Below are 14,974 nucleotides of genomic sequence, written 5' to 3'. Positions count from 1 at the left end.
AATTTCTGTCCTTGTTCTAGTTTGACAAAAATTGTTTCATGCACGACATTTGAGGTTAGGCACATGACCTTTGTGGAAAACGTAATTTGTGCAGGTTGATATTAGTCATACACAGAAATAGCATTAAGACATTCATAATCAGAATTTTAAATTTGAACAAATTAAGTTCAGACATTGTTGAATACAAAATTAGTTTGCGGTTTGCGAGCAAGTGTGTTTTCTCTAGTTCACTAGATTTTTTTGCGTCAGTAAAACTAGGTAATGTCCGTCTGCATACCTGCCGTCAGGAGCCGAACCTCCTCCCACGGACCAATCCCCTGCCCTTACTCTGTCCTTACAAAATGCATTTAATCAGATCGCTATCGACATATCAAACTCACAATAAATCTTTGGTTTCATCTATTAGATAGCATTAAAACCCACATAATTCTATCGTAATCATGCTTGCGTTTGGTGTTTTGTCTGTGTATGGTAACATATACATTTATGTGTTACCTTTTCGTAAAACAAGTTCGAATCGTTTGGATATCTTAAACATAGGCAACACAGTGGATGTAATCTAATCTAATTCATTCACTTTTTACTTCGCATTTAAAACACCTCTGCTCATAGCCTGTCTCGTATCTTTAGTTGTCATGAATTTTTGTATACTTAAATATGGATTATGCTTTGATCTAGTGAATGAACTTAATACATCGACAGTATAGTATAAGGGGAACATTCAGGGACTTCTTTTGAACATGTAAACTTGACAAATACACTTCATTTTAACATGTAAACTTGACAAATATACTTCCTTTGAACATATAAACTGGACAAGTTGACAAGCATATTTCCTTTGAACATGTAAACTTCTCACTTCTTCTGAAAATATAAACTTTACATCTCTTTTGAGCATATCAACTTGACAAATACACTTCCTTTGAACATGTAAACTTGACAAGTAAACTTCCTTTGAATATGTAAACTTGACAAATATACTTCCTTTGAACATGTAAACTTGACAAGTAAACTTCCTTTGAATATGTAAACTTGACAAGTAAACTTCCTTTGAATATGTAAACTTGACAAATATACTTCCTTTGAACATGTAAACTTGACAAGTAAACTTCCTTTGAACATATGAACTTGACAAGTACACTTCCTTTGAACATATAAACTTGACAAATATACTTCCTTTGAACATATAAACTTGACAAATATACTTCCTTTGAAGATGTAAACTTGACAAGTATACTTTTCGGGGCTGTATGAAGTTTGATTGTTTCGATAAGAAATCAAGAGACCATATCATCATTCTATCATGTTAGTCAGGACATGCAATTTATCATGGATAACAATTAGTTATATACGTTAAGGACTCGATAAAATATTGCTGAAAGCTAGATGATAGTTGTTATCCTCAAAAGAAAAAAAGGTGCAAGCTGTTATTGGAATTAATTTTGAATGCCCAGTGATGATAATAACGTGCGAGTTAATGTATTTGATTATGGAACAATGAAACAAATAGTAGTAACCACTTACCATAATTAATTTGAACATATAACACTATTTCATGTGACATTGATCTTTCCAGGCACCCCCGGGAACAGGAGACGCTTCCAAACCATTTCTACTTCAGTGACTACGAACGCCATAATGCGGAAGTAGCTGCATTCCATCTTGACAGGTATGACTTCTATCGGTCAAATGGTCCAAGGTCAATGATTCATAACAAGACGTCACCTATGATATGTTGAATAATAGTTTGTGTCTTGATATTTTAACTGAAAGCAACAGAAACAGTGTAATACAATCACAAACTCGCAAAAGCATATGTTTTAATAATTGTTTGACAGTTCAGTAAAAATACACATATCATGATCTCTTTAAAAATTCTCGAAATTAGATTTTGGAAGAAGAATCTGGAATCGATAAATACTTGTGAAGACAGATAAAAAAATAACAGAAATGCTAACAGTTGAATTCAGTAGACGGACTTTAAGGTTTTATGTCATTTTTTAGGGGAAAATCCCTTTGTTTTCTATGATTTACAATCGTCATTATGCTTACATTATCAAAGTAACGATAATGAGGCTCCGTGCTTCATAAAATATGCACAATTATGACAATTTGTAGTTCAGATCAGCAAAACCAATATTGGACGAAAAAACTTGAGTTGTTTGAAATAACGTAAAATCGGTCATTTATAATGAGTAAGCATGAACTACAAAGTAGTAAAAATATAAAATCTTGAATTTTATAAAAAGACTAAAACTATTCAAATGTACGTATGTTGTCTAAAAATTAGTTATTTAAATCTTAGTTTTGCTAAACGCGAAATGGTCATGTGATAACATTATTAAAATAACGAGGAAAACAAGATATGTTGGGGAAAACTGTGATCCCGAGAGGAAGCAGTTCATTAGAACTAGAACATTCAATCAACTGAAATCTAGTGAAATGTCATTAGGAATGTAGATGCTAATTAAGAATGCATTTCCTTAAAGATTATAAGATACTGATTGTTTTGGAGACTATGGGACATAATCTGCTAATTAAAGAAAGCAAAGTGAAAGTAAAGCATATATTGAGGTGTGCCAAATGAAGAAAGTCGAGGACTTGTTACTATTATTAACATTATTATCAAAGTCCCGTAGTTGTAACAAATCTTGACATAATTTATCCGATATTGAACTCATATGAGACCTAAGTAATAAGACGCAAATTCGGTGGAAGTGTTGATGGATTTTGAGAAATAACTAACTCATCGGTCGGAGATTTCATTGATACAAAGCAATATACCAGTTTTTTATTAAAAAAAATCATGTGTTGGAAACAATGAAATCATTAAATTTAATTGTTTCAAATTTCGATAACTCTTGAACTTACAAAAAATCCTCATGAAATCTTGTAGAAATAAAACAGTAAACTAAATTTGGTTTAATTATTGTTATGAAAATCAAAGTCATGCGAAATGTTATTGATATAAAGCTATTCGACAAACAACATCCCCTACCTCACCATCCGACCTTCGATGACATAGCAATACCCCATGTATACGTTTTCTTTAATTTGAATGACGGTATGCACACTTCCGTTTATGGCAATATTTTCCTGAGTTACCTGTTTGGATAAGAAGGTGTGACAGACGATCATTTCGAACTTCTGTTTGACACACAACAGTTGCATTACGTAACTCTCAATATTGAACATGCAATCATCACAATATGTCTACCATAATGTTTAACAATGAATCTATATCTTTGAGAGCTTTCAGGCATGAAATATTACCTACCTGTGTTTCCATAATAAGTATCACAAAGATTTACAACATTAACAAGCATCCACAAACTGTAAAAAGTACAGTCCTATCCACATATAATAGCATCCTCATCTACAACGAAAGAATTAACTGAATCTGAAATCTGTCGATTATATAAGAAAATAATTTCCTATCACTTATGACAGTAAAAAAAACTACACTCATGTCTACCTTACCTATGACCTCCAGACTGGAGGACTCGTGAGAACACTGCAGGTGAATTTGACATTTGTAATGATGTGATGTGTTTTATATGATAATGGTCTATACATTACCAATCTGGCTAGGTAGCCCTTTGGTCACATTACTCCAAATTACATTTTTCTTCAGAGCAGCAGGTTTGATTGTTCAATAATGTTTTTTTCTTAAATGTACATCGGTTCAAAATTAGATATATTCCAATTGCTTATTATTCTTAGGTAGTTAAAGGATTTCCAGAAGATAATTGTAAATTCTTCTTTACCAAGAAAACACGCAGGTTGTTCTTTAAACAGTCGTCTTATCAAGTCTTATACGTCTTATACGTTATTCATCTTCTCTCGATATTCGCATGCAAACAGTCCCGTGATATTCATTCGTTGAATTAATTAAGCATCTCTAATTGGAGAATTTCAACCTCTCCAGTTTACTAGAAATCCAAAAGGCACGTCGTGAAATAGGTATATATTAGGATCGCATCAAATTACCACGAGTGCAAATAGTATGTCTTTTTTTATAGATATCGACTGCTCAAGCGATATCTCCGACCATGACCTTCACATTACCAGGCGTTGATCCCCTAAACCAATCGCATCCCTTAAGTTTTAGTTGCAAGCGCACTTGCAAACAGTCAGTTGTTTGAAAGAGCTAGGTTACTTATTAGAAAGAAGGTAGATGCGTCTTATTGCTTCAACCATGTCTCCTAATTAGACCATTTACTTTGTGACAGTGTTTTTCTCCATAACATGCATTGTAACACTATTACCTGGCATGAATATTTTGTTTACAGTTTGTCCTCTGTAAGGTCGTGCAACTTCTTGAAGACCTGTTACAGATGGTTCTCGTCAATATTTCTTTATTATCCTTTTCATGCAGACAGCGACACAATGCAACCTTACCTTCTGTTTGCATATTACTACTCTCCATGCTGCTTTGTCTGCAACTTCAGTTGATTTTCTCCTTTTATCATTTTTACTTACATACAACGTATGTCCTGCATACTTCTTTTCAAACCGTAAAATATTTATCATACCTCACGAATCCGAGAAGGACGAAACAGAAATTTAGTATTTGATCCTACTGTATCTTATATTACCTTTGTCCCGAATGATGCTCTTCTCTTATGTGTCTTTTGCATAAGTAAATGTCCGGGTGATATTATTTCTATATGGTTTATATAAAAATATATTTACATTTTCTGGAGAACAGGAATTGGGAAGTCTGTGTCCTGTTATTGTGGGCGTTGTGATTTCTCCCAGTTGAAAATACAGAAGAAAGTCCCGCTGTTTTGCAGATTGCATTAGCTTCCTTAATACTTGGCCTTGAAGAATTCCTCTAATACCAATACATTTTTAAACAAATGTTCGAACCCAGGCATCTACTTAACAGACCTTTTAAGAAACAGTGAATTTAAACAAAATTCAATAAATCGTGTTTTTTCATCCCGAATGAACTTCATCATTTCCGTTATCGTTGTTTTTGACCACTATGTTATTGCTCATTAATCTACAGGTAGCGTCGACTGATTTTCATTTGCTACGCCAAAATCTTCCATTTCCCAATATTGGGGCGTCAAATTACATTGTAAGTTTGCAGGCCAATACCTATTGACCAATTGTGTTCTTGTTGCTTTTTTTCCCTGAATTGTATCATTGAATCACGCAATCCGTATCATACACATGTCCTTGGTATAATTTGATTGGTTTCCATCCAGGGTGTCTACCTAATGTTGGACGTTTTTTTTGCATGACTAACGCTTCGGATGATTACATTGTTTGATCTTAGACTTTCTGACTGACAGGGAATGTATTTATAGGTATTGTTTGTGAGACATTTCGTCTTAATTTACACTGCATTGTTTTCTTTTCTTTTTTTTTTCAAACTTGAAACCATTTGTACTTTTTGAATCTGTCCGCACAACCTTTTAAATACCAAACGTTCTGCAAATGAAATTCATCTCAGTTTTCTTTTGTCACACGGCGTGTCACATCTGGTACCACAGTACTTTTAAAGTCTATAATGGATTTTTCCTTCACTGAAAACTTACATATTTTAAGTTAAGTACCGTTTTGGCAAATTAACTGCTATTTTAGCTCAAAACATTTTTTTCCTATTAGAGCGTGATCAAATTTCCAGAAAGAGTACTATTTTTCCGTTTAAGATATTGCTTCACATTTGATTTGCAGTCTGATTGTAGGTTTGTTATTCAGCACAGTTGTATAACAATCGAGTTTGAAATTTGATAAACCCTGTCAAGATTTAAAGAGTTTTATGAAGTTATGATCAAACTTTGCAGGAGACAAAAATAGCTCCGTTCATGTAAATGGTCCCAATATATAGCCAACACATCCGCTAATATGTTTTTTTATGATATTACCACAGGTCACGTGATCTTTGGAATTCAAATCACAGGAACCCAAGTAAATAGAAACTGTTGATTGTCAGGGCATAATTAGTGTGTATGCATCTTTCATTTCCATTGAAATAATTCGAATGTTTTCTTGTAGATTACAGAAGTAGAGAAGTCTTGAAATCAGTATAGTGTACCTCTATATTGATCTCATTGACCTCTGATAAAATATCTATTTTGATAAATATATATATATATAAATCTTCTGTAGTCTTAAAAAGGATACGTATCAGCCTAAATGAAGCCCATCTAATATGTAAAATGTATCGAATTGAATTCATATGAAATTAACAATTCTCCAAAATGTTGCCTCCTTGTTAAGTTGCACGCTTCAGAAGAATTTGATTTCATCACAACAGAAATAAAACATTTCTGATTCCATACAAACATGAAGTCTTTGGAAAGATTGATAGGTTTTCACTAACCTTAAATCCACGTAAAATGAATACGATTCGTGCACTCTTCCAGAGCATCTACGAAGGATTTTCAATGAAAAACTGTGTCATACTAGTTTTGCGACAACTAAATCGGAAGTTGCAGTTTTTGTGTATAGTCGTTCTGGTGTTGGAAAAAAAGAACTTACTTGATTGCACCCGACATCCAATATCTGTTACGTTTAACACACCTAGACCTTTAAATAATAAACTGTTTCAAGAACTGTGCAAGTCCCAAATGTATTTTGTTCTAAAGTAATGATTAATATATTAGACAGAAGAATACGATTATGCAACACTTTAACTTATGGTTCATGATGAAATATTTAGAAGAACATGGTTTCGAAAACAATGTCACATTCGTTATGGTAAAACATATGCAATGTCATAGTTCTAGTTTCCAGTTTTCAGTAATCCTTTTAGGGACTTGTAATAATCCTGACAAAGCCATCTCAGAATATTTCCCAGCCAAGGCTATAAAATACGTGGCATCCTGGTCATCCCATCTAGAAATCGAGTAATCTCACAGGTTGACCACGTTCAGCACAATGTATGTTAGTTCGTTGTTACCTGAGAGTAACGTTTATCTTTTAAAGGGACTTCATATTCGTGATGGAATGTGCGAACATTACATTTACATTAATTATTTTTTCCTCATGGAAGAAACATCCACAACAGTATTTACAGCTCCATCTACAGAGGAACATCCGACTTCTTAATAAAATCCCGCATTGTTTTATGCAAACGACCAGACTGCTTCACTTTTAACTACACTGATGCAAACTTTGACCTGAATGATTAAGGATTCATTAATGCGGCTGATCAGATTCAAATATGTCATAGACGTCTATAAATGTTAACAAATACTAAATGAGAAATCACTTATTTTTTTCTTTTAAGTTTACTAGAAATTCCATTGTTATATATATTATGATATGTATGTCAATCATGAAATGTTTATATTTAGACCAATGCGTGTCAATTTGTTATATAATAATCATCATTATCATCATCATTTGTTGTCGAGGTCTTTTATTCTCAAGGACGAAGAGATAATCTTTAACTCCAGGAAAAAAATAATGATTAAATTTCTTAACTGTCTCATCTTCAAGATACAGAACGTTTGTATTAATCAATGTCATAACCACGTGGCAAATGAGCTTATAACAAAGGTCATTTACATTAATTAATATTCATTACGTCTACAAAAACACAACAACGTGCTGTATATTTTATTTGGGAGATACGTTGACATAAGTGTCATTTATGTTATCATTTCAACTCGACGAGAAACCACTAAGGTACTGTATTAGTGTCAATCATTATGGGAGTTATTCATTTTATAAATGTATTTGGGTCAAGATTGTCACTCTTCTTGTCCAAAACTGCACGATCAACATATAAACAAAACACAAACTTTTATACATCCCACTTGTTTGACAGAAATTATTAAAGTCAGATATTGCACAAGACGAATTCTTTTAAACAAACGTTTAATATAATTTATATTTCTGTATTCACATGATTAACTCATCAATATTTGTACGTATATAACGTCACGTTGATAACAAAAGTGTAACGAATAAACACATATCTCCTATCATCAACATATATTCGGTAAAGTGCCAGTTTCGTATATGACAAAACGTGTCGTTTAGAAATCTATTCGAGTTCTCTAGTCAGAAAGTCATATTTTATCTGGTGATGCGACGTGTGTCGTTTTGAAATATTAATTGCTTTCCTTATTGACCTCATATCAATTTATAAAATATTTATCATAGTCTCTCTAGGTTTCTTTATATTTCACTGTAGACATGTTCATCTATCAAGATAATAAAAGGGTATATAAATAACTATTAGTGTTGTTTGTTGTAGAGTCCTAGGTTTCTACCGTGTCCCACCTACTGCTGGCAGAGTTGTGAATATGACGAGGGATATAAAGCGTTTAGCAGACCACAAATTAGCCAAGACATTTTTCATATCTCCAGGTATGTATACAGTGGAACACGTAACATAGATAATGATCTCCAGAATAAATAGCATCACAAGACCATATATAGTAATAGTTTCATAATTTATGTCCAGGCGGCTGTCACCTTTTTATTATAATGCCTTTGTCTAATTATATTCTAATAACGATTTTGCTTTCGAAATAACATACGCGCCACAACTACATACAGAAGGGTGCATTGTGCATAATGCATATGATATAGCTGGTGAGGTTGTATAATAATGCTGTTTTGATAGGGTGAATAAGTTAAGACACTAAATAGATTGATTCACGCTGGAATTATTGCGCTAAAATATGATTAGCTAATTGCATTTTTTAATGTAATATAATAAATTATTGTCGACGTGCGAAATTTACATTGCGTTATTTGATTGTGTCAAAATAAGTACGTGTCTGGTATCTACAATATGACAGTTTAATCATTTTGATAAATTTACCGTAACTGGACTAATATGTAATATTTGCTGACTTTCAAAGTCGGCTTTATATAGAATCATTTAAAAGTGTGACAAAATTTAAATCAAATTGATGTGAAGTTCTATTTACGTGAGCGGGCGTCGCTTGACAGTAGAATATGCATGCAATTATACCCTTAGCGTGTAAGGGATTGATTCAGGAAGCCGAGGGAAGACATGCTATGACTATGAATGGCTCATAATACATGTAACTTTGGTGGAAACCATGTTCACTATTACTTAGATTTTCACCAAAGCACACAGTAATATTCTCTTTTGTGCAGCACGTCCTGTAGAGTGTCAGTAGACTAATAAGTAGGAAAGCTGAGTGAATTATTCATGTTATTTATCTCACCATGTAATAAGTATAGACTCGCTCATGTCCGTAGTCAGTACTATTGTCCAAGATGTTTTACTTAACTATAATGATATTGTCTCCAGCTGATTTTCCTTCGTTTGCATATAAATTGAAGAAATCAAATTCGTGATTAATCTGAAAGACAAATTTCACTAACAACATTTTTTATCCTTTGCAGCCAACAATCTTTGTTTCCATGGCAGTTGCTCATATTATTGCGACACAGGCCATGCCATCTGTGGAACCCCAGATTTACTTGAAACATCAATGGCGGCCTTTCTTCCGCCGGAAAAAATAGCGCCTCGCAAGACATGGCGTAACCCATGGAAACGGTCATACAGCAAACATCGCAAGGCCTACTGGGAGGTGTATGATGATCTATGCGATAAAGTGAAGTTAAAATCTCCATATAATACAGGTCGCCGTCTGCTGGATCTGATGGACACACATATATTTGACTTCTTGACAGGTAATGACACTATTTCCATATTCTAATATCCACAGTCGGTAATATATCTGAACATTCACTTAAATAACATGCCCTGCTAGAAACCATTCAGTGTGGAGTTTTGTAAAATCAATATCGCACAGACGATTTGGTGGTATGTACAATAATATTATAAAATTGCAACGTATTGTTGATATATGTGGTATATAAAGAACTCACAATGATAATACAGTACCCATTCCCCTAACTTTGATACCAACACCATGATATCACTGTGATTTTTTCCGTATAGCTGCAATGGTTTAAACTACACGTGCTTCAAATAAATATCAATACAGGAAATACCTTTATTAAATTGCTTCAACCTTGTAACAAAGGGAATTTAAATTAGCTTCTTTTTTGATGCCGTATCAAGACATGTCTTTGTCAGAATAATGACATGAGATATGTTATACTATTACTTCAATGTAACCTTCGCTTTGACCTATCTTATTAATCCTCTGATCTTAGTGTCGACAAGGCTTCACTCACAAAGATTTTTTTTCTAATCTGTGAAATTTCGAAGACAAAAGACACTGCTAATGAATAAAGACTTCTAGTGTGCACTTCTTGTCTTGCTTGTACATGCACTATCAATTGTGTAGATAAGGAAAGTGTGTTGGAGTGAAATACTATCTTTTCATCTGCAGAAGGCTTACTGTATTGGTTGATTTTTAACATACTAAATGATTTGCCATACCGTGATATTTGTAGTAATCAATTTAGAGGCTGGCTGGGTCTCCGATCATTTATACCTGTAGTCCACACATCAAAGTATTGTTATAACTGATTCATAAATTAAACAGACATTGGAAATTAGGATGTTGACAGTAATGCACTAACGTCTGTTTTCTGAGGGGCCCAGACAATATGTTACGTAATATTGCTCGAGTTGGATACGGAATGAAATATATGATAAATGAAAGTGACGTGAAAGATATATCAAATTAATGAGATAATAACTGCCATAACATGCAATATGCAGTATAATTGAGGCTAATTTTAAAATAGACAAGCTTCACCAGTAATATATTCATATCTCGGACAAAAACAACTTAGGGCCACTGAGGACAGAGATAAATTTGCAATATTCCATTTCCTCTTGTCACACATTTGCTGTCAAATACAGAGAATTTGAGATTTAATATCACTACTTATGGGGTTTTATCATTAATAATTCATTTTAAAGATGTCATCTATCAGCATACATTATACAACAAATGAATGCAATCATGAGAAAAAAAAATGCAGTTACCATTGTGCCTGGTACACATTGGTACTGGCTGATTTTGCGAAAAAAAATGCGATAAAGAGAAATAATAGTAATAATCTTGCACGTGATTTATTTGCGAGTCTACCGTTTCTCTCCTGCAATGGGTTTGAGTATCTACATATGAACGACAACAATCTTCCATTTGGCGCATATACAGTACATCTATTGTTTATGTAACCGTGACCAGGTACATTTACATAGTAATTACATTTACGTGTAAGTTGGTTTGGTAATTTAATAGTTTTAGTAATTAATTACGAATACCAGTCATACAAGTGAGATCATTTTTCATATTAATTGTCCATTATTATACACATTAGCATAAAGTAACTAAAAAAACATAAAAACTCTACACAACTATATATTATGATTGAGACTTTAAGTAGAGCCAAATAACAGTCCTGTTTCCTTGATAGAAGTTATCATAAAAAATATTTTATTTTTTCTGTGACTGTTCTATGTTGTGCACTTTTTATCAAATTATTAGTTTTGTTTTCTAGTTTCCAGTTGGGGGGGGGGAATACATTTTACAGGAATACTCATGGCAAATTAACACCCGATATCATTCGATAAAATTAATAATAAACTATCTGCCGTTTGGTCCAAACGATGTTTTAAAGACTTCATTTTAAACTTCAAACGGCTAACAATTCAACTGGTGAACACGATACATGAATCAATGAGCTATGCAAAAACAAATCACAAAAAGAAGAGTTCACATAATCCAACAAAAATACGTGAAAATAAATCTATACAATAGTAGTGCAAGGATTGCGCCGAACAAGAAATAAGATTGACGTTGGTGATGACTGTAACTATGAATCTCGTACTATTACCAGCACGCGTTTATTTTTATTTTTTTTTTTTTTTTCGTTTTTTTTCCAGGTAATTTGGACAGACATCACTATGAAACATTCAAAGATTTTGGCAACGACACCTTCCATCTCCACCTGGATAACGGACGATCGTAAGTTTCTACTATTGTATTTTGTTTTAATTGGAACCTCATCAACAAAGCCATGTGTATATCCGACTCATTTCCTGAAAAATTCCATCGGGAGTTCAGGAATGAATTACATGTTCTGAAAAAATATTACGATCAAGTAAAAAGGCACTATTTCGAGGTTTCAATAATGGAGAATCTGAGATCACAATGTTTATGGCGGAGACAGAAAAAGGCAATCATTTCTCCACTAGATTCTTATAGGACATTCAGTGAAAATATTCGGTGTTGTGTTATCAAATCGATTTTCCTATTTAGCTATATTCATTATTGTTCAAAATATTGTTGAAAGTCAAAAACGGAATTACGGCCAAAAGGCGTTTAATTTCTCGTCTACTTTTTCTACACGCAACATTTAAACACTTTATTTTTTCGGCCGGTACATTAAATCAACAACTAGGCTGCACTGCAGCACCAAACCGTCCTTGATATAAGTGTACAGGGATAAATAAACCATGCCGAATCTCTAGGAAAGCAGTAACCATGCCAGCTGGTGCCAAAATGTAGAGGACGCTGATCCAACCGATCACGAGAGTAGACGGGCATTTTGATAAGACTTCTATATAAATACGGGAGACGTATGTGTACATCATATGCAATAGATACTTTAACCAGCACCTGTTCTCGTTCACCTCTCGCGGGATATAGGCTAAATTATTAAGTATGTTTTGAGTGGTTATTTTATTTGTGGGCAATAACAACATTGGAAAATCACTTTAATAATCTTATCTGTCCGTTTATTAATTTCCGTTTAATGTTAGACTCGGCCAGTTATTGTCATTGTTCATTAGATATCGTCTCTAATCCCTTCTCATTACTTTCTAAATCTGAACAGGTATACTGTAACCAGATCGTTCAAAAATTAAACTCATTTGTGGTTTTTATAAACATAGTTTCAGATGAATTTCAATGTTTTAGCGAACAATTCCCCCATTTGTTGTAACATTTCATTTGGAATGCTATTTTCAATTACTGTATTGGCATGATGCAGAACAGATGGCGTGTAATTTATCGTTTGATAACCTTTAAGTGGTTGACTTTGGCCAACCTATGAATAATATGGGTTTTTTTTATTAAATACGACAGTAATTCATTTCAATTAGTTACATAGTTCCACTAACCTACCTTTATTATGCACTGCCTCTACTACATCTGATTTAACAACACATACAAAACTGTCTTGAGGCAACTCTGGTTGGAACTTGTAGGAGCTAGACATGAAATGAATCTATGTAGATTTCATAAAGTCTCAATTTGATGGAGATTTATGTGTTTCCAATGTGTGTCGGCCCAACATCCTATATTCAATGTAGTGTGAACAGAGCTCATTACAAGCCACACACACCAGCCTCGTATATCTGCTTTCTCTATTAAACTGGCATTATCAGATAGATATTTTTTCTGTTGCTTTGCGGGCGGCAGGATAGAGTTTCCAAGTTCAAATAGTGCAACTATTTTGGATTACGTAACCAGCTTTAATTCCTTCCCTTGACTTCGGTCATAGTGTTTTTGTTGATACGTTCTATATTATAAATCAATTCCGGAACTTTGTTGTATTGACAATTAAAGAAAACTACAGGAAACTTTCGGTGGCAACTTTTGATCCGATAGTTGTAGCCTCAACGGATGGTCGTATCTTTGTGGTATGAACGTTTCATGACATATTGTAGAAATATATGTGTAGAACCATTAACATGATTTCAAAACCGTTCGCATGATAGCTGTAGATCTCTATAAAGCGTTGAATTTGTCAGGAGTTTATCAAAACGTATTTAGGCTCAGTGGTAGACGGTGCTGGTAGTTGGTGTAACCTGCATATCAGGTTTTAACGGATGTTCGACTAATGTCACGGTCCACAATATATAAACGTTCTTGGCGCTCTTCTGAAATTATTAGATATATATAAATAACAAAATGTAAAGTCATGAACTAATACACATCGCTATTTAGATTTTGGCATTTTCATATTTTTCTCCTATGTACCAAAATATAGGTAATTTTCATTTCTGCTTTATGATGCAGTTTAATTCATTGTTTGGCTCAACTGTATCTAATTCTAAATTCGTAATTAAAAGTGACATTCGCTTGCTTGTTTTTCGTACAATCCTTGGGAATATTACGCTTTATTATATCATAGTTTGAGCAGGTGTCTTGGAAAAAATATCTAAGAATGCATTTTTCACTGTATATTTGTGATTACAGATTTGGAAAGTGGCGACAGGACGACATGAGTATCCTTGCTCCGGTATTCCAGTGTTGCAAAATAAGATATTCCACGTTCATGAAGCTCGCCAAATTCTACATTGGACCAGACAAAGTTTCAACATTAATGAAAGCATCCACGTCACGTGACAAAATATTCCCGGTCCTCATCGAGAATCATCTGTTAGCGCTGGATAGACGTGTTATCAAGATTCTGAAAGAGATAAACATATGTATACAGAACGGAAATGATATCAACGATGTGATAGAAGATGATCATTTCTGATGATATTTATTGGAGTGGAGCTGTGTATTAAGATATGCATACAACAATGAAACGGGATGGAATGATATCGTTGGTTTTGTTTGCTGAGGATTTAGGTGCCAGGAAATAGTTCTTTCTGCTTTACCTCTCATGGTTTGCTAAATAAGGAATTGTACCTACATGAAGAAACCATACCGGTATGGTTTATGAAGTCATGTCTTAAATTACAGAGCTGAACTACCATGTTGAAGGTTGTAGTCTGTTATGTTGGAGCTTTGGTTCTGTGGCAAGATAGAACTATTAATAAAAGGACAGCCAGTTCTGTAACCGGGAAAAGATATTCCAATGTGACAGAGCGTGATACACTACAATATATGATATGTAACTGGGCATGTTTGGAATAATTTTCGTGATGGCTTGGGCTAATGGGATATTGCAAGTTTTGGCGAGCGGTCTTAAAAGTTTGGAGTGTTCTTACAAGCTTGGGATAATGATCAGAAAGGTTTGGGCAAATAGTCTTAACTGGCTGAGCTTGTGATCTTACTTGTTTGCGCTTGTGATCTTATTTGTTTGA

General features: G+C 33.8%; 1 protein-coding gene across 1 annotated transcript in view; it reads left to right on the top strand.

Annotated features, from left to right (window-relative positions):
* LOC132551665 (extracellular serine/threonine protein kinase FAM20C-like) overlaps positions 1 to 14,421 on the top strand; it is a 37,334-nt gene extending 22,913 nt beyond the window's left edge. The window contains exons 4-8 of the mRNA XM_060215844.1: positions 1,577 to 1,669; positions 8,222 to 8,334; positions 9,349 to 9,639; positions 11,816 to 11,897; positions 14,136 to 14,421. Coding sequence (XP_060071827.1) covers positions 1,577 to 1,669; positions 8,222 to 8,334; positions 9,349 to 9,639; positions 11,816 to 11,897; positions 14,136 to 14,421 — 865 coding nt within the window. The remainder of the gene's footprint in view (positions 1 to 1,576; positions 1,670 to 8,221; positions 8,335 to 9,348; positions 9,640 to 11,815; positions 11,898 to 14,135) is intronic.
* Positions 14,422 to 14,974: the final 553 nt, after the last annotated feature.

Source organism: Ylistrum balloti, unplaced genomic scaffold (assembly GCF_031769215.1).
Source record: "Ylistrum balloti isolate Yb309-2 unplaced genomic scaffold, AGI_CSIRO_Ybal_v1 Utg370208, whole genome shotgun sequence".
Classification (NCBI taxonomy): Eukaryota; Metazoa; Mollusca; class Bivalvia; order Pectinida; family Pectinidae; genus Ylistrum; species Ylistrum balloti.
Note: the sequence above shows the minus strand (reverse complement) of the source record. Positions and strands in the feature narration are given on the sequence as shown.